The sequence below is a fragment of the Dryobates pubescens genome, chromosome 4 (assembly GCF_014839835.1).
Source record: "Dryobates pubescens isolate bDryPub1 chromosome 4, bDryPub1.pri, whole genome shotgun sequence".
Classification (NCBI taxonomy): Eukaryota; Metazoa; Chordata; class Aves; order Piciformes; family Picidae; genus Dryobates; species Dryobates pubescens.
Window position 1 is genome coordinate 21,056,282 of NC_071615.1, and position 21,032 is coordinate 21,077,313.

Consider the following 21,032-nt stretch of genomic DNA (forward strand, 5'->3'; position numbering starts at 1 on the left):
AGCATTTACATTCACCAGGGATGAAAGTGGCTTAATAAACTGTGTCTGTGTCAGTGCTGAGTGGTGCACGTGTCCAGCACTGCTGTCTGGAGAGCACAGGCAGTGTGGGAAGCGATGGCTCTGGCAGTGGCACTGCGAAGGAGCAGGGCTACAGTCATGGAGTGCAGGTCATCCCTGCCCAGCCACCTGCACATTTCAGTTCAGCATCTGATGATTGTTACAATGTCACTTCTCAAGCTCGTGGTTCCTTTGTACAATTACCAAGTAACATTTATAGCCTGTCCTGCTCTCCATTTTAATCGCACAGTTGATGTCCTGCTAGATATGCTGGAGCAGAGGTATAGACACATGAGCCAAGCATAGATATGATCAGATAAAGACTACTGTGTTGAGCCCCAAAATTATCAATACCTTGAGTTTTCTGGCAGAAGCAAAATAGGAGTGAGGTTCAAAGTAGTTCAAGTGGTTAAAGTTATTACAAGGATAAATCTAAGGTGAAGTTTTAAGGCTTAGAGAAGACATGCACAAAAGGGATGGCGACACAGCTCTGCACACCAACACCCAGAGAAGAGGAAGCTGCATCCCTGTCCAGCCTGTCTGGGAAGTCAGCAATATCTAGGCATGGAGAACAGCTAGAGAGGTGAGCACTGATAAGCTGCAGAAATACAACTGATTTAGTACACAGTCCTGAAGAGAATGGGAGAAGGACAGGGTGGTGACCACCATTAGCGTGTGTTATTCTAGTAAAAAGTGGAATTCAGCAGACTGAACCAAAAGCTAATCCAGCTGTGCCTGGAAAAGGGACTGCACTCTGCTAGACAGCTTCAAACGGAACAACAAACTCTCATTTCAGATAACCAAGGAGCTGTGCCCCAGAGAACCTCCTACACTCTCCTTTGCATTGTCTTAGGAAGATAGGATTAGATGAGATGTCCCCAACTTCAGCTGCCAGATGTGCTCAAGAGGATGAGCTGCTATGTTCTTATCATGTAAGAGCTCTTCCCTCGTTTAAAACCACAGCACTAAGTCAGCTTTGGACCGCACAGCTTTGGAGTATCCACTCAAGCTACTGCTTAGAAGCAGTGACAACAAACACAGCCAGGATGGGTGTGAGGATCTGAGGGCAGTGTATTAAACATCACTGGACTCTCTTCATTCAACACAGCAGATACGTAAGGAGGAGCAGTCGATGCATCTTCAAATAAGAGACAAGCAGGCAGCAGGGCCTGCACCTTCCTCGGCACTAACAGGAGCAATTGCTGATGCAACGTAAACACTTTCCTCATTCTGTGGAATCTATTTAGTTGAAAATCCCATTCTAGGCATTCCTAGCTAACAGATATCCCAAACAATTCCAACACCAAGTATTTCAGTGAAGACAAGGATCCAGGTGGATTTTCTGTGCAAGTGAAAAATCAACCCCCCACTCGATTAGTTGTCAATCCTGTAGCCGCAGAGAGGTTATGGACATTTCAGGTTTTTTTCTTTTAAATAGTTCCCCTGAAAGCTGTCTCTGGTTTGTTACACAACCTCACTCCCAAACCATATGGAAAACTTGAGATTATGCTGCCCACACTCCTCCAAGTTTTTGTGCACTGGATATATTCAGCAGTTTATATTTTCTTAGAACAACACAAGTTGAGAAGTTCCTGGTTCAGAAGGAAGTGGTCCTTAAGATTTATATTTAAATGGATCCTTTTCTGTGCTTCTGCATTCAGGGACATTGAAGCAAAAGTCAGTAGATCAGTCTCCCAATGACATTTCCCAGATGTCCCCAGCAGGGACATTACCTCACCTGGGCTCACCATCTGAGGAGGCTTGGTCCAGTGAATTCTAAGATGCCAGACCTCTAGACTCTGTAGGGTCTGGGTGCTGCTGACAGTTGGATTTGTTACTCTGTCAGCAGACAGCATCATTTTTGGATGCTGCTAGGGATGTTAATTCTTTTCAGATGGAACAGAAGGCAGGAGAATAAATATTATTAGCAAAGGCGAGCCAGGAATTTCCTTCCAGTGTCCATCACCGGTACTAATTAACAACAGATCTTTGGTTGAAGTTCAGGAACTTTTCTTTCCATATCTACTTGTGCTCTGCCCCTCTCCAGATGAAGATACTCTCTTGACAGACAACCACAGTTTTGGAGCTGCTGCATTGTGCCAGAGAGAGGCATAACCTTGCTGGAAGGACACACCAGGTATTAGGCTGCTATCAGGTTTTTGAGAGGTTCTGGCTAGGGAGATTGAGGCAAGCAATCTAATTGTTCTTCCTTGCAATGCAGAGAGGAATGCTTCTGGGGAAGCTTCAGCCTCATCCTTCTCATGAAGGGGAAATGGGCCCCAGTCACTGAGAAGGCTTTTCCCCATGCCCAGGATGACCCACAGAATCTGTTTCACTTCACATGAAACAGCAGTGGTTACAGAATGCATGGAAAGCAAACAGATGTGACTGTTGTAAACAGTGTCAAGGAGTTAAGTCCCCACACCCCTCAAGGTAAACTGACCAGTCTGCACACCAGCTAAAACCACCAGGAATAAAGATCTCTTTCTTTTAGTAAAGAATGAAAACCTGCACATTTTGATGCTTCCAGGGAAAAGAAATTGACTAACTTGCCATTGACTGGCATTTAGCCTGTGGGCAGAGCTGCCAAGACATGGTAATTACGAGCCTCTGAATTATGCTGCAGGTATTGATCCTTGGTGGGGTGGAACAAGAGCCGCGTGTTGACCCCACTATTCCTTTTCACAGAACAGCTGGGGTTTGACAACAACAGAGAATCCATGTCCGGGTAAACTGCTGGGGCTTTTTTCCCCCCTCCAGTGATAGCTCAATTAAGCAGCTCCAAAGAAGGAGTTAGTTCCTTGCCTGATTGTATTTGGATTTTCAGAGACTTGCTGCCCTACTGTTTCATAAAATAGCCCCATCTGAAATGGTGGGAGCACTCCATTTAAAATTCCTAGCTGCCTCCCTTCAGCCTGGAGCAAGCCTCTTTAGAATGTTTCAGCTAAAAGCCCCACTGCTGTTGCAGTGGCTGTGAAACAGCCAGTCCCTCCTGGGGGAAGGAAGAGCTGGCATTCTGGTGTGGAAAAAGTGTCCTGTAAACCTGTTGCTTATCACTACCATCTGCCATGTTGTCCCCAGGTGACTGGCTGATTTCAGTGAAAATGCTCGGCTTGATACAGGAAGAAGAACTGCTACAAAATACACAAAGGGTAAATAATGATTAAACAAAGCCCCTAAGTTCCAAGAATCTTGCACTTTAAAATATCAGCTCCTGTCCTGCAGTCTGATTTGGGTACACTGCAGTTTGGCTCTGTGCAGAGCAGCTTGGACAGCAGCAGAACCTGTCCCCCTCTGATCTGCCATTCCCTTAAATTCCAAAATGAATTCTTGAACACCTGGAGAGATAGGAGGGGTACATGGATGTGGATAAAAACTACTTACTCCTCACTGTAGAGCCAGCACCTAGTGCCAGGGCTCTTGCTCCTTGCTGGCCTGTAAAGAGACAGCACAGCAGTTTTGGCAGACACACACAGAGAGCATGCTAGGCAGCAGTGAAATCAGCCAGCAGGATCTTACGGTCTCAGAGTTAAGAGCACAAGGAAAGAAAATGGCCAAATTTCACTGAATATATGGCTAGGAGAGGATGGGAAGAGCTGTAGGAAGGTCTCATTTTTAAAGTTACAATTCAGCCTCATGCCTGTCTGAGGTTTGATTTAAAATTGCTGGTGCTTCTAGTACACAAAACAACAAAATAAAATAGAAAATAAGCAAAAAACCCGTCTAAATGTGTGCAGTGCAGTGCATGAGCAGCAGTTCAGCTCTGGAAGCAATGTGCTGGGACAGAGCTGTGCTGACTCTGAATACTGATGCTGACCAATATCTCCTTTGAAGCAGCTCCTTGCCTAGCCAGCAGAAGCACAGCACACAGCTCGCTGCCAGCAGGCAGCAGAGATTTCTCATGTGCAATACATGGGTCTGGTACTGTGAAAGGTTCCTCAAGCCACCCCCAGCTTTGTGTGAAGAAGAGACAAAAGGGCAAGTTCACTCTTAATCAGGTGTTTTATTAAGTCCTACTGGCTGACATATCAAACCTCTAACCCTGGATGTTTCCTGTAACACCCTGGGGTCTCTGCCCACATCTGCAGATCAACAACAGGCCAGGAGCAGAATGTATGAGTCAAGGTGAAACAAATGGAGCTCAACAGGAAAAATAAAAGTTCACAAGTGAGAAGAAAAGAAGAAACTAGAGGGGTGTTGTAGTTTGAGCTGGGTGCCCCCCTGGTGCATTCACTTCCTGTGTCCAGAAGTCCAGCCCAGAGGGATGGACACAGGAAATTGTGTATTTCCTACCATAATTCTTTGCACCACTATAAGATCCAGTGCGGAGTCTGGCACTTCCTCTTTCCTTCCCTCTCCGAGACTTGGTAACTGGGGGAGAGATCTCCCGGCCATGGGCCTGATTGGGCCCAAGGCCACAGGGGGATGGGCAGTCTCAGGCCTGGCCAGCTGAGACTAGCCCAGCAGAGGGAGGGGGAAGAAGGAGCCCTGGGGGTTTTGCATGCACCCTCAGGTGGGGATGGGATCTTTCTTTGTCACTGCGCTTTGGGTTTTCTGTAACATTCACTGCTTTCTATTTAAACTTTCATCACTTTTGCAATCCGTTTGCCTGAGTCGTTATTTCTGCCTGTGGTGGGGAGGGGATCTGCCCCAACCCATTACATTTTGGCGCCCAACGTGGGGCCAACTGCAGCTCGGATTGCAAAAGATGGAGAGTTTAAATTTAGTTCTGGGCGTCGGTTTGGGTTTGGAAAGTTGGGGCTCAGGTTTTGTGTTACCGGGGCGACTGTGTGAACTCCTGTGGGCTGCAGAAGGATACCTGGTGCGTGGCTGATGGCATGGAAGCCCCTACTGTTGTTTGGGAACAGCGAGGGGTGGTTCTTTCTGTGACTTTCTGCCCAGGGTAGCTTAAGAATGCTCGAGTAGCCTAAGAAGGCGAGACCTGCCTTCTCCTCGTTCTCTGCAGAGCGGCGGGGAGCGGAGGAGGGGCAGCGGCAAGCAGAGTGTGGTCGGCCCGCGGCCGCTGCGGGAGCGGACACCCACGGCCGCTGCGGGCAAGCGACTGCTGGAGGTGACTCGGACTCTGCATCGCAGCGACAGAGACGGCGGGGGCCGGGCTGGGCCGCGTTCAAGCGGCGGCGGCGGCACCGCCCGAGCCGGGCTGCGTTCAGGCGGCGGCGGCAGCTGTAAATCTTTCCCTGGTGTTTTCGGACGTGTTCCGAAAATGGCGCCGAGCACCTGGCTCCGCCTCCCTGCTTCTTCAGTGGGCTGTGGCGCAGCTCCTCCCTCTTCCGGGGGTGGAGGTTGTGCAGCCGGATGCTGTCCTGCCTCGGTACGCGAGCGCCCAGCCGGGGGGTGCGGAGTGCCTCTGACATGCATCCGTGTAGCTTTGGTCCGCGTGAAAGCGGTTGGCTGCGGCACCCTGGATGGATTGAAAAAGGCAGTCGTGGAGCCGGATTGTTCCGACTGGCCTGCCCCAGGGGTGGAGAATTTGCCGCTGAATAGGAGAGTAAAGGCTTGGCTGAGAAGTTGTGAGGTATTTCCAGGTGACCAGGATGTCCCAAGGAGTCCACAAGGAATTCACACTGCAGGAGAAGGACTGCGTCGCTGGGAGGTTCCATCACATGAGGAAGAACAACTGGAATGGACTGACACTTGAGCCTGAATGAGAGACTGTTTGAGTGGACGCCCAGATGAAGATGTGGACTTCGCCGGACATGTCATCAGAAGTTTTCTGATCTGATGATGTGTTTGGGTGCAAGGATTATGGTATGAAATACAGGGGTGGCATGTTGTAGTTTGAGCTGGGTGCCCCCCTGGTGCATTCACTTCCTGTGTCCAGAAGTCCAGCCCAGAGGGATGGACACAGGAAATTGTGTATTTCCTACCATAATTCTTTGCACCACTATAAGATCCAGTGCGGAGTCTGGCACTTCCTCTTTCCTTCCCTCTCCGAGACTTGGTAACTGGGGGAGAGATCTCCCGGCCATGGGCCTGATTGGGCCCAAGGCCACAGGGGGATGGGCAGTCTCAGGCCTGGCCAGCTGAGACTAGCCCAGCAGAGGGAGGGGGAAGAAGGAGCCCTGGGGGTTTTGCATGCACCCTCAGGTGGGGATGGGATCTTTCTTTGTCACTGCGCTTTGGGTTTTCTGTAACATTCACTGCTTTCTATTTAAACTTTCATCACCTTTGCAATCCGTTTGCCTGAGTCGTTATTTCTGCCTGTGGTGGGGAGGGGATCTGCCCCAACCCATTACAAGGGGAAAAATGTGTGGGCTTCTCTGCATGACTATCTCTCTGCTATGTAACTGAAGTTTCCTGTCCTGCATAGTCAGGAGCTATTGGGAGAGCCAATACCAGACCTTCCATTGATTTGCCTTGGTAACTTTCAAACTCAGGTGTGATTCAAGAGGAAAAAATGATGTGGGAACATCTGGAGACAAGTGTGACAATAGACTGCATCTCCTAATAATTGGTACTTTTCTTCTGTTTCCAGTGTCTGTGAATTTGTGACAACAAGCAGCTTTACAAAACCAGCTTTTAACATCAGAGTATCAAATCAGTCAGGACTGTGCTTGGTCCCGTGACACCGAGCACTTTGTCAGCGTAATGTTAGAGGAAGCATCACATCTCTCACAGTCACAGTACCTGCTCACCCTAGGCAAACCTCTTCCCCTCAAGCATTCCTGACATACCAAGCATGTCCCCAAAAGTCAGAGCAAGACATCTCTATAGCTGACAGCAAACCCCTGTCTCTCTCTACCCCTCTTTCTCCATACATTTCTGTTAGTCATGCTGGTAGCTCTATGCACACATGGCACAAAAGCCAGAGCCTGCTGTTTGGCTGATCCCACAGGGCCAGCATGAGAGCTTGTTTAACTGCTGTCTGCAAACCAACACTGAGCAGGTCTGACTCTGCTTCACAAAGGATGCTCTCATCAGACCTGAAATCTTGATTGTCTCCAAATGTGCCTCTAGGGCACTCTCAGGTGCATGCAGAATAAATGGTCCCTTTGCTGCTAAAGCTCACCAGCTCTTAAAGGCCTTTTCATCTGACAGGACTGCTGAAGAAGACTTGGCTTCAATTGAAAAAGAAAGCCCCCAAGAAGACATTAAGACACCACATGTAGCAGTTTGGGCTGGGTGCCCTCTGCTGTGTTCATATGAGGGACACTTCCTGTACCCTGAAAAAGTCCAGCCCAGCTAGGCCCAAGGCCGGGGGAGGTGGGCAATCTCAGATCTGGCCAACTGAGATTAGTCTAGCAGTGGAGTGGGGGGGGAAGAAGGAGCCCTGGGGGTTATGGGTGTACCCCTAGGTGGGGATGGGATGTTTCTGGGTGTGCTTTGGGATCTCTTTTGTCACTGTGCTTCTGGCTCTCTGTAAACATTCACCGCTTCCCATTTAAACATTCCACCACTTTTGCAATCTGTTTGAGTCTCATTTTTGGCCCGTGGTAGGGAGGGGGTCAGCCTCAACCCATCACACCACATTACTTACAGCCAGCAGCCACTATGTTTGCATGTCCCAGGCCCTACACAGCACATAGACAAGGTGGGTGCAGGGATGGGGAAACGAGGCAAGGTAACCAAGGAAGTCAGCAGCAGATCTGGTTAATCAGAACAACATCTCAGCCCTGGTCTGCCATCTTTTAGCTGAGGCATTCCCTCCTAGCTGGGCGGTACCCAGCATGGCAATGCCACTGGCCAGCATTGGTGAGCTGAGCAAATGGGAGAGGCAAAAAGAATCCATACTATGAGAACAAAAATACATTAAAAGATAAGGAAACTGTCAAAAAAAGTACATGAGACAGTAGGAAAACCCAACATAACCAAAGCCACCCAGCATAAACTAAGAGGATTTGAGTCTGTGGTGATTATTAATAGGACAAAAATGTCTAAACCAGTGCAATCTCACCTCTTCAAGGAAGAGGTGCACACAACCATTTCAGCAGGTGATCAGTCTACCCACCCAGCACTTACATCATTATATCATATTAATAACCACAGGGCTCTGTCTCAGCTATAATGATGATTTTAGGGAAGTTCAGGACTATTTTCCTTTGTTCCTCAGATATTCTGGATTCTCTTCAGCTTGACCTTCCATTCACTCATTCAGGCCAAGCATTTGATTCAGTTACTGCCAGCATAGACACAGTCACAGCTGAATGGACAGATGCAGGATTTTTGAGGGAGGCAGCTTGGGTAGCCATAACTCTACCTAAACCTTGCAGCATTCTCCTCACAGTCTGATTAATTCTTGTTCAAATGGTAGGAAATAAAATTAAAGGAATGAAAAGTGCAGGAGCTCCATCAATGACAACAGTGGTTAGAGCACTGCAATCCCAACATGCATTAAAAACAGCCTAAGGGTGCCTGTAGCACACTGACTCAGAACTAAGCAAAAGGCCTCCAAAAAGAGACCTATTAACCCCCTGCATTAACCACAAACACCGACTGCAGAGGGGAGCCATCACAAACTGTAGCTGCTTCAGATCCAAACCACAAATAATTCACATTATAAGGTGGAAATAATACTGTGGATTCATTTTTCATCTATCAATATTGCCTTAACAAGACAGAAAGGAATGAAAAACCAAATCCTTGCAGAATTTTCCATTTATGGTAAACATCCAAACTTCTATGTGTGCATTTAATATCTCTTAGGTCATGGACATTGTTAGCAGCACCTCCCACAACTGCTGTGGTAACACTTGGGAAATATCCACCCTGAGAAGTCATTCATATTCTCATTAATCCTGAAAAATCCAGTTCCCATTCTGGTGCATAGAACTGAAGGTGCTTAATACCAAGAAGATAATGAGGCTAACAAACGATAGGTGCAAAGGCATCAATTGTTTGCTTGCCAATGCAAAGAGCAAATAGAATAATCTGTTGGTCTTTTATCCCAAATTGAGTGTCAAGGACTTAAACCATGACCTGAAATTCTATAGCCCCAGGCCTGTTTCACATCTGTCTATGTTTCAAGGAAACTGCAAGAAGATTGGAGAAGTTCGCACACTATGGCAGTTGTTTGGGGGGTTTGCTATGTCCTGAATTTATGTCTGCTCTTGGCACAATATCCCCTCCCCAACTGGTGTTCCTGAATCTTTCCAGGGACTTTGTGCAGTTCACAAATCATCACCAGCCTACAATGTCTGCAGGGGCAAGACTGTCCATGGAAATCTAAAATAAAGTTTGCAGACTATTGATAGGAACAGTCTCAGGTTCAGAACAACAAGGCCCATGCAGCTCAGAGAGCTGTGTTCATTCAGGCAGTGAGCAGGAGCAGCTGAAATCTCACCGAAGGACACATCAAGGACCCTGGAGCTTACATCTTGTAAGAAAATAGATTTGCATTTAGTTTCTTTCAATGTTCATCAGTTTGCTTTTAAAGGTCTATAAAAAGCTCTTTTCCAGGAAGGGAGCACAGGATGGCAGGTGGCAGCTTCTTTCAAGGTGGTTTTTGCAGAGAAACTGAAGCAATAAGCCTCATTTGAGTTCTGGGAAGCGCTGCTGGATGCCTTGCTGTGAGTGGCACGATGGGCAGCCTGTTACCAAACCATGTGAGCCTCCAGTACAAACACTCCAGCCCAGAGAGCATCCTGAAAAGCTCTGTCCATGAAGTGCTGCACAACCAGAGGCTGTGAACCATTACCATTTCTGAGCAAACAAGATGGAATCTGTTGCTGGATAACAAACCACCGCTGCTCTCTTTGCTCAGGCTAACACCACCCAGCCTGACAGGGCTCAAGGAAAATGTTTTCTTCTCTGTTCAGTCCTTGTGACTGATGGGAAGAGAGTCACTGCTGATGTGTATCAAGTGACCCCAGCACATTAAGCGTAAGTTAGCTGCATGTTCCTATTGCATGGATTAATTATACATAGCTGGTGAAAACCGAGAGCCCTCTGTCAAAGCAAGCAGGCTCACTTGCACCAGGACATGGTCCCCAGTGGCTACAGGACCCAGGGTTTGATGGGAGCTTTGGAAATCATCTAGATGACCTTTGGTTCCCCTGAGAGATGGCTTTTTTCCATTTAGTGCTTCAGTAGCAGACTGAAATGCTCCTGACAGCCTGTTCTAGTGTTTCAATGTCCTAACCTGCTACAGCAGTTTTACCTGATGCCTAGCATCAAGCTACCTGCTCTAGAAATCCATTTCTTCCTGTGGCAGAGAACAGGTCACTGCCCTGCTTCTGGCAGGAGTCATTTCTGTAGCTACCATGCCTCCCAGGTGCTAGGATCAAGCCCTGCACAACCGTCCAAGCAAGGCATAGAACAGACTATAGTGTTGATACCACACAACTACTAACAATTTTGCAGTGGGAACAGGAGCTGGTGGGTGCTGGTTCCTGTTAGGGGCAAGAGGCTTTAGGAGATAGTGGTGCTCAGCATCTCTCAGAAGGCACAGAGCACTGGGGCTCCTGTAAACAGGAATCTGAGAAGTTCCCAAATGCTTATCAAATGCCTGTGAAAAAGGGGGGAGCCTCTGGACTTGCTTCAGACTGTAATGGAGCACTGGCTGGTGCTAACCCTCTCACAGGGTGAACTTTGCCTCCAAAAGGCAGGCAGGCTGCCAGGCAAGCTGAGGAAGGAGAGTTGTACCCCCAGCAAGGGGACAGGAAGCCTGAGCCAGCCTGTGTTAGAAGGCACAGACACTGACTATCAGTGTTGCTCAGCGTGCTGCAGAGAGCAGAGCAAGCCACATATGGGAACCATTCTGCTGCTGGCAGTGGGCATCGGGCCAGGCCTGGGAGCCCAAGAGCAGGGCCTGGGAACGCACAGAGCTCTAATGGCATAGAGGAGCACTCAGACTGGCATTTGCTGCCAGGTGCAATGGTGAGAGGCCCTCAGACACACATTGGCACTGCAAGTAAACAGAAAATAAAAGCCCCTCCATTTTTCAGGACAATAAGTGTCTGAAGAAGGAAGTCTTGTACGCAGCCTCTGTGCCAAGGGCTTCTCCACTTACCCTCCTCCATGCTCTTCTCTGCTATCTGCGCAATTGGGGAGTCCTTAGTGAAGGGCTTGGGCAAAGGGCAGGGATGGGAAATGCTAATGTGAATGCTTATCACAGAGGATGCAGGCACTGCCACTGCTGCTGCAGGGCTGAATCACCACACTAGGTCTCTGTAACAAACAGGGATCGCTCAGCCTCATGGGAAGGGCATTTGCATCTCCAGCACCATGGAGGCAACAAACTTCATCCATAAAGATGGGCCCAGAACAAATGGCAGCAAATTACAGACACATGTTTTGCTTTAATTGGTTCTCATCAACCCAATCTAGCTAGTGCCTTCAAGGAGCTCTCACAAGAAACCCCTTCCAAATTTTTTTGTTTTAACCTTTCTATAGTAGTGTGCTGTTTTTTAATGCCGTACAGATTTCACATTAAACAGTCTTTGAAGACACAGTTTGAAAGGACTGCTGCTTTACAGCTACATCACATGTTTAATTACTTGTTCATGAATTATAAATGACTAGAGGTAAAGGAGCACTGCCTAGAGCCCTTGTCCTGGGCCAGTGCAGCACTGCAGTTTTTACAGTCTACCTCTTGACAACTGGGATCAGATTCAAGCCAGCTCCAGCCACATTCAAAAGAGCAGCTGCTGCTCGTGCCATTTTCACAGACTACTCTTGATCAGCACCAACGCGTGAAATACGCTCTGTTTGGAAAGTACAGCAAGATGTGGATGGCCACAGACTGATTACATCAATCATCTAAAACTCACCAAAAAGCCAGACATGCTACATTTAAAAAACCTGTTTAGACATGGGCCTGACTTTCAAGTTCACAGCTGACAAACCCACTATTGCCTGCAATCAGGCAAACCTCTACAGAAACAGCCCCAAAGCCAAGCAATGCTTGCATGCAGGTGTCCCAGGGACACAGTGACCACAGCACAAGGAACAGAAAATGAGTGCATGGAGGAGTGCACCCACTGCTGGCACTCAACCAAGATGTGACCAGCCCCACAGCAATGTCAGTGAGGATGAAACTGTTTCTTCCTACATTTCTCAGCCACAGGTGTTCTCCACAAGCACAGAGTTTTGTCTCTCCAGCTGATCACTGTTTCTACAAAATAAACCAACACTTTGATCAAGCCTTTCCAGTTTTTGCCTCCCAAGAGGACACAGCTTGGGCAGGTCTCTCCATAGCCCTAAGCCTCAATTCATCACTCTTTACACAGCAGACAAGACAATAATGCTGCCACAGCAGAGAGGCAGCACCATGGGCCTATTTGTTGCAGTTGCAGATGAGGAAAGCAGGCTGGTGAACCTGCCCAAAGCAGAATCAGCCCCTTTTGACAGTTTCTCTGAAGGTTTGCTGCTCTTTTCCTCCATACAGCAACAGCAATTTCCCTTCTTCTGTACAGATGAAACTTGCATCGTGCTGCAGGCCCCTCTTGAAGCATAAAGAACGGTTACAGGAAAGACATTCAAGTCATTTCCTTTTCCTTGGTTGCTGAACGCACTCTCTGGTGGTTGCTTTTAGCATTGTGGTGTAACTAGGGAGAAGTGAGCTGGCATAACCTGCAGGGCATCTCAAAGGAAACTGATTCAACAGCAATGATGTAACTAGGGGGATCCTGCCACAGGCTTCCCACAACAGCCAGCCAGTGAAAACACACATTTCAGATGCTTGAAATACCTCTTATATAGCCACAGCTGTTGTGTTTGCTCGTGGCAACTACATCTAGTACACATTTTTGCTACACTTAGAAATAAAGCCATTTATCTGCAACAAAGCAATCTATGGGTCAGCAGAAGCAGCATGTGCAGCAGGCACATTTTCGAGCTACATCGTGGAGCTCACAAGATCGTTGCCTGTTCACACTGTCTCTGTATGTCTGTATGTACATATACATTGTTTGCTCAGCCTCCCCCCTGTCATTTTCAATATTCCTCTGTGTACTGCCTAGGATCTTCAACACATTGCTCTGAAAAACACAGTTTAAAGCAGCAGGATTAGCAGTGGGGAATGCTGCCAAGCAGAGAAGAAGCATGTCATTAAAGAGAAAAATGACAGAAAGCTCCAAGACTGTAGGAGCTGTAGAATACACCTTCCTGTGGCCCCTGCCATGCTGGCAGACATGCAGCCACACAGCTCAGTTTCCTGCTCTCACTGCAGTGGGTGGAATGTTGGTCTAGCAATTGGGAGAACTTCAGAACTACGTCACCATTCCACACACAGAGCATGTCAAAATGTGACAAAACATTCTGGGTCCTCAGCAACCGGAAAACTGCTTCAACCCCACTGCTGGCTCTCAGTGAGCTTCTAATGCCAAACCCTCTGAGAAGCACTTCCCTCAGTTCACTCCAGCCAGGCACCCAGCCTCACAGAGACAACATTAAAAACTCTTTTTTACATTCTTACTGCAGCTTAGCAATGTCCTTTGTTAAAACCCTATGGCAGCAAGGGATTACACTTACATTAGTTCCTTTATCCTTACACACTATTTTCTCCATCCTTACACACCTCTATTTCCTTCATCCTTACACACTGCTATTTCCTCCATCCTTACACACCGCTATTTCCTTCATCCTCACACACTGCTATTTCATTTATTCTTAGTTTACTTCATCTCTAAAACTAAGAAGTTGCTACTTGTGATGTTGACACTGAAAACTGAGAGGCTAAGGAAACACCCAAGCAGCATCAATACTGTTCTACACCTAAACCCTTGCCTTACTGCCCTGAACAGGGGAGGCAGCCCCCATCTACACAGCCTACATTTCACCCCAGTCTTTTTGCTGCAGTTTCATGTTGGATGGGCTCCTCTGAAAGCCAAAGCTTAGAAAAAAGAAACCACTCGTCTCAGGAAGTGACACAAAACCAGCTCTACGGGTGTCTGGAGCTGCCTCCCCTCACTCATAGACCTTTTATTGAGAGACCACCACCAGATGCACCATTCAGGATGCCTTTTACTGGAAAACACGATAACAAAAAGGTCTCATTTCTTCAATCCGCCATCCTCTGTTTCACCACCTCACTTTCCTGAAGGTGCTCACCCTTGCATGGCACAGACCATCACTGCAGAAGCAGCTGACACTTAACTTGTTTTTTTAACACATCTCCATCTATCTCAGTTAACAAGGTAATTAATTCCATATGGTTCCTCCAAGTACCTGAAGCAAGGGACATGGTTAAGTAGCTCCCTGAATTCTGCCTTGCATAAATATTGCTGTCTTGTGTAAGGATTTGGACAGTTCCTTTCTTGCGGAAAAGAAAGAAGAAAAACAATTACTTACTAAACAGTTGGCAATAGAGGACCTGTAAGCTTCTCTTCATGGTATCATGTAGTCCTGCTGGTCTGCCAGTTTATTCATGATTCTGTCAAAAAAGCAAGAGAAGAAGAAAATGATTTATTACAAAATCACTGTTGTCTGAAAATAGGATGTGACCATCCCAGCTCCCCACCTGGGGAACAGCTAACAATTCTTCATGTGTCCTCAGATGGTATTTTCAGATACCTGTCACAGATATTTTTTCACCTCAGTTTGAAAACTATGATGAAGAAAAGAAATCCCAATCATGCTGACATTAACTATTCTCATGGTGAGGAAAATACATGCATAAATCAGAGGTGAAAGAAATGTACTGAAAGCAAAAGCACTGCTGTGAGTAATGTCTCACCAGTACCCAAAGACAATGCAGCATTTCAGCTCTGCCTTCCACAAAACAGCATTTGCTGAGGATTCAGAAGCACCTCTGAGAGACAGGACACTGAGATCATCCTCCCCAAAGGCCTCTTGTCAATATTAAGTAAGCTGGACCCTCCAGTTTGCAGTTCAACATAATTGCATGTTCCAAACTCCTGGGAACATCTGAGCTATTTTATCATGCCCCCATAAAAATCTTCCAGAGTTTATTTAAACCACAGCCTTGAAGCCCTAAGGCAAACAGGACAAAGCAATGAGTAACACCTTTGAGCTGAACAAAAGCTGCAGAGCCTGTGGAAGCAGGGCCATGGTTGACTTTTCTCTGGAGGTCCCAAAAGCATTGTGATTTTTCTTGCCTGTGTTCTGTAACAAAAGAGACTTGGGCTTTGTACAGCTGTTAGACACAGAAATGTATGCACACAAACATTCCCCTACTGACTCTCACCTACTGCCCAGTTACACTGGACCTTATCACCCCCTGAGTAACTCACAGAAATGTCAGCATTTGCAAGGCCTTTTCTCCTGTGATTTAACTCACTATTTTTAAACCAAAATTAGAATTGGACTCATGCTGTCGTTTGATGACAAGACCTTGGTGAGGGACTCCTGGTCACCCCTTTCTCCTTAAGGTTTACCAAACAACAAAGCAGGCACAGCAGAAGGCTCTCAGTCCTCATACATAAACACACTTCAGAGTCTACTATACCATATTCCCAGTTGCTCTGAACTCCTACAGCCTCTCCTCTGAAACCCAGCAAACAAAGGGCCACTGATGGCTTTGGGGGTGTGTGTCTATGTTGTAACTCATATTAGTGCATCTAGGTGTGTGTTTTGAAACAGAGAGACAAAGCTAGTGCAAGTTTGTACTCAAACTTTGTCTCCAGAAAAGGTGTCACCTGTCTAACCTCAGAGACCCAGGACTGAAAACACAAACTAAGCCTCTTGTACCTCAAATGGACTCATACATTCTGTCCTCTTTGGTGCACAATATTTCACACACCGTCTGTCTTACACAGGACAATGGTAAGATCACCATGGGCAGCTAGCAATACTGTCTTGCACAGCAAGTGAGCCCCTGTTACAACGTGAAGGGGCAACTTTAGCCTAGTCCCTGACTGGAAGACTGAAAGTGAAATAAATTACCATTGGATGTGAAAGAAAAACAGTGATAAGGTCTATATAATTCATTGGATTGCTAATGGGATATAGAGCAGAGGCATAAATAGCTCTCTCTCCTCTTCTGTCACTTCTACTTGCAACTTTCTCTCTCCCATGGCCTTGCAAGGGGTATCTCTGTTTTGACTACTGTGTGAGGTAACATGAAGGAGGGAGGAAGTGGGGGAAGAGGTGAATGGGTCCCCTGGATCTGTCCAGGGAGGTCAGAGGAATTTCTGTGTTGTTTATAAATTATGTGTGTATATATATATATAATATTTTGTACATATTCATTGCACTTCATATTTCTAGACTGTAGTTTGATAGTAAATACAGTTTCCTTTGCTTCCATCCTAAACTGAGCTGGTCTGGCAATTTTTTTGGGGGGTTTGTTCTCCAGATTAGTTGGGGGTTAATTCCAACCCACCACAGTGCCTCAGCAGCATGGCTAAATTAATGGAGGCATAGTGATTAATACAAGACAAAAGAGCTGACAGCTTCCAGCCATTCATCATGCCTTACAGGGAAAAAAAAAATCCAATGGTGTCTTAAATTAAAGAAGAAATGGAGGAGAACAGAAGATGAGCACTGAGGCAGAGCTAACAGCCAATGGAGAACCTCTTTTTCTTTGCATGTTTATCTAACAGAACCCAGGAGACCAAACCAAAGAAGCTGAAACACCAGTAATGGAAAGAGGAGCCAGAGACATGCCACCTGCATCCCATGAAGCACCTGAACTTTAGAATGTTATTTCTGAATGCCTTCTTTCTTCTAAGGATCATTCTAGGAAGAAGAGAACACCACATCCCTGCAGCTTTCAACGGTGTTCTGCCTGGCTCTGCAGAACTGAAAGGGGAGACACCCTGAAGTGCTTCCATCTCCAAACGTTGCTGAATCCCCAACCAGGGAAACACACCCTTGATCCTGTTAGCATTGTGCTGTTCTATGATGCCCTCACAAGGCAGCAACAGAAGCTCCTCACTTCCAACTCACAGAGCGGTGACTTCCCCAGCACAGGTTCCAGCACCAGGGTCTTCACCCACTGCTCCCTACAGGTCAGTTACTTAGAGGATGTTGGAGTGTGAAGGTGTACTCCTGACCACACAGGGCTCCAGTGCAATGTTGTGTTTTCAGGTTTGTGTGGTTTGTTTCTCAATTCAAGGGCCTGCTTCCACAGTCCAGCTGCTAACTTGCACAATTTATATCCCCAGAAGATTCAGGGCATGTTAAGAAGAAGATGCCTGACTGCAGCAGTAGGATTCCTCCAAGCAAGAATTCCCTGCTCTTGTTCAACATGTGCCACATTCTCTGCTCTGATTTATTTCCCACTGCTTGGAACATGGAAACCATCACCACTGCCTCTTTTCATAACACTCTGAGTACAGCTTTTTTACTATTTATGTCCCTTTATACTCAGATCTGTTAGCACTGTGCAGATCTAAGAAAAACTCATTCCCATCCACTTCCACAGTTTTCCACACCCTTCACTCTCCTAAAGTCTCCAAAAAGTAGGGTACCACAGCTAATCAGAACCAGACCTGCTGGAGCTGTGCAAAACAGTCAGGTAGGAGCTGAACTAGCAACTACCATACCTGGACAAGACCTGTATCTGTTGCATGGGCTTACAAGCAGAGAATCTTACACCATCTCCCCTTTCCACTGAGACAACACACAAGAAACACACAGAGAAAGCAGTATCAATCAAGCAACACCTGACAGCAATTGCTGCTCCTTCCCCAGTTTCCTTGCCTCATCATGAACTCCTGAAATCCCAGCCTCCTATTCCTGCTAACAGAGCAGTTCAAACCTTTCTGCAAAGGCTGTGATGGACAGGATTAGTGTCTCAGCTGCTTGCTGAGGCAAGAAGCCCCAGAGATGGAGATCAGAACAACTATAAACTACCAGGCTACTGGATGTCCTTCACAGTCCATCAGTAGTACAAGGGACTTTCACTTTTGAGTTTGTTCCTAATTATCTACACCACTAGCAAATACTTTTGGAGGCACCCTCATGGCAGACAAGTCTGAACAACATGGGTTCTGGTTGCTTCTTGTTCCCACGGGTGCACAAATGTGACTGACTCCATGTCTGTCTGTCCAGATATAGAGTAAGAAGTAACTGCACCAGGGGAAGTTTAGGCTCGAGGTGAGGAGGAAGTTCTTCACAGAGAGAGTTGTTAGCTGTTGGAATGTGCTGCCCAGGGAAGTGGTCGAGTCACCATCCCTGGAGGTGTTCAAGAGGGGACTGCGCATGGCACTTGGTGCCACAGTTTAGTAGTCATGAGGTCCTGGGTGACAGGTTGGACTTGATGATCTTTGAGGTCTTTTCCAACCTTATTGATTCAATGATTCTATAAGATAAGAAGCCTCCCATTTTCATCATTCCTCTCTGTGGTGTTCCAAGAAGTCAACACCTTCACAAGGATCAAAGAGACTCAGTAGCTGCAGGGGTAATGAGAGTTTGGTCATTAAGACAGACTAGAGAGAGAGAAGCCTCCTGTGTGCATCTTCAAACCTCCACAGGGCTGGATGAGGATGCAGTAGGTCACATAACAGGAGCTCACTTGCTCCATTTTTCTCCTATGTCATTACTAAAGCTACCCTGCCTGGCAGCCAAGTGTTGCAGTTATACACACAAACACTTGTCCACTTTAGCCAATTAATTCAGATTCATTAGCCCTCTGGTTACTGTTATCAAGCTCCTGTGCACCCAGTCCCACAGGTCTCTCTTCTGCAAGGAGCCAGGCCTGGATTGTGACACTGGTCATTTTAAGGCACTGCAGGCTGCCTTTAGATATTCTCACTTTACAACCAATCTATTACCACAGAAACTCTTCTGGGTGCCAGTTTGGCTTCTGTGTTTCAAAGAGCTTGTTTTTTTTTCCAGTACCAGGTGGAAGAAGTGACTTCTGCCACTTGCATAACATGAAAGTCTCTATTATCTAACAGTAATCCCAGACACATAAAACACAACTGAGCCTGCTCTGGAAATTTACTGCAACTGCAAAACTAGTATCATAAGGTCTAGCTAAACATTTCCATTACAGCTCCTTCTTTTCAGTTACTAGTGGCCACTGGAAACTTATCTTTGATGCTGAAGCATTACTGCACAGCTTGAAATGTGCTATTTTTGTTAGCTGCTTGGAGAGTCCAGCTTCCCTGGCTTGGGGGGAGGATCATCTTTCCCAGTGCAACAGGAAAAAAAGAAGTGGAACAACTGGGTCAGAAATAGGCCTTATTGAAAAGAACCTCTTGCTGTCCTCTTGGAAAGACTTAAAAAACAAAATGCAATGTGACTGATTTAGGACTAAGCTGTGTGATTTTTCAACATTTTATTTGCGAGTCTTACGGGAGCTAAATCAAAGCGAATCTTTTAACATCAAATTAACGATGAAAGCTTCCCATGCTGCCCTATACTGAAGCAGCCCTATGCTGAGGCAGCCCTTGGCAGTGTAAATTATCTGCTCTTTGACAGGGAAACTTTGGAAGCTCTCCCACTGGAAAACTTTCAGGGCATGCAAAACTGTGATGGCTGTCTCTGTAATGCCTGGGAAAGCAAAGAACATGCAGCCTGTTCTTCTTTGTGAAGCACAGCAGGGAAGGGATGGAGAAACAAGCTCCATTTCCACTGCACTATTGGGCTGGTTTGTTCTCCCTGCAGGAGCTTCCACTACAGCATCACCCTTGCCTTAAGGGTGTCCACATGTGGGTGCTGATGTTTGATTTACTCAGCTAAAGCCCCTCCTAGATAGCAGGGAGATCAGTTCCTCTGAAGCCTCCTACCTGTGCCCTGTTCAGAAGGAGGTGGTCCAACCCCTACATGAGTCTGTTTCCAGAGAGTTCCAGAGGGATGAAGTTCCAGCACTGAGCTCAGCTCCTAACACTGAAATTGAGGTGGTGTGCACCACCATTATCCAGCTGAATAGATAACCCTTAACAAACCCTCACAAAGGAGGCTCAGCTTTGTGCAGCATTTTCAACTGATGCACAGTGAACTGAAACTTGGGCTAAGGAAGCAAAATGCCTGCAACTGTTCTGAGGAAGAGTTCACAAACTGAGCTTGGCTTTGAAACCTTGAGGTGCAGAGAGAGGCCCTTGCACAAACTGTTCTCAAGAGACTGTAAAGATCAAGAAAAATGAATGATATACAAAAAGGGATCTAGACTAAGTTTTGGGCCCTCTCTTGGGCAATTTCAACAGGCTTGATGTAAGGTAAGTGCAGAAGTGCCCATGCATTCTGCTTTGTCCCTCAGCTCCCTGGCCAGCCTACACCCATGAAGCAGAGAGGAAAGAAACACCAGTGAAGGCTGCACTCTTCCAGCTGCAGCAGGTGCTGAACCCAGTCCACAAAACCAACTGTTTTGGAACCTAAAGATGGGTGAGCAACAGGAGTTTTAAATCAGGTCACAGTGTACCACCAGTGAGTTTTGGTTGTGGTCCATAATATTGTATCAAACAAGATCACATAATTAAGGGGGGAAAACACCTCAGCTGCAAAAAAAACAAAACAAAGCAAAAAAAACAAAAAAAAAAAAAAAAAAAAAAAAAAAAAAAAAAAAAAAAAAAAAAAAAAAAAACCCAAACCCAACAAACTAAACCCTAACAAGTGTAGTAAGAAGCAATGCATTCATTGCTGCAATTCTGAATTGTACACACCTTTATGTAAGTGCCTTTTATGCTTGTCCTTCCTTACTTCCCCTCTTTCTCTCAGTGACAAAAGGGGGGATAAATAAATAAATATGGATAAAGATGGCATTTTCCCCTTTCCCAATGAAAAGAAACTTGTAGAAATCTCCCATCACAATATATGCTTAAGAACATTTTCATGTCAGTTTTGAATGGAACATTTTGAAGCGGCTCCAATCATAATGTGCAAGTACAGCAAAAGGAGCTAATTTCACAATGAGAGGTTATAATAGACACAGGCAAGTACCTGAGATTGAAAGAAACATTTCATTGCAGTTGAAAAACCCCAGTGGGAAAGCACAAGCACCTCATGAATCCTTCACCATCCAGTCTCAATGGTGCATTCAGAAATTTAATAGTAAACCCCACACTGCTGGGGTTTTCTAACAGCATAAGCGCCCAACAACAGCCAACAGAGTCTAAAATACATTTTAGTACAAATATCAGTACAGTAAACAAACATGAAAGGTTGGG

At 46.3% G+C, this 21,032-nt stretch overlaps 1 protein-coding gene across 2 annotated transcripts in view; it reads right to left on the bottom strand.

Moving 5' to 3' along the window:
- The window catches only part of TMEM108 (transmembrane protein 108), a 112,397-nt gene that overhangs the window by 47,919 nt on the left and 43,446 nt on the right, over nucleotides 1-21,032 (bottom strand). For both annotated transcript variants that reach the window (XM_054160922.1, XM_054160924.1), the window contains exon 2: nucleotides 14,308-14,389. In XM_054160922.1, the coding sequence (XP_054016897.1) occupies nucleotides 14,308-14,347 (40 nt within the window). In that variant the 5' untranslated portion in view covers nucleotides 14,348-14,389. The remainder of the gene's footprint in view (nucleotides 1-14,307; nucleotides 14,390-21,032) is intronic.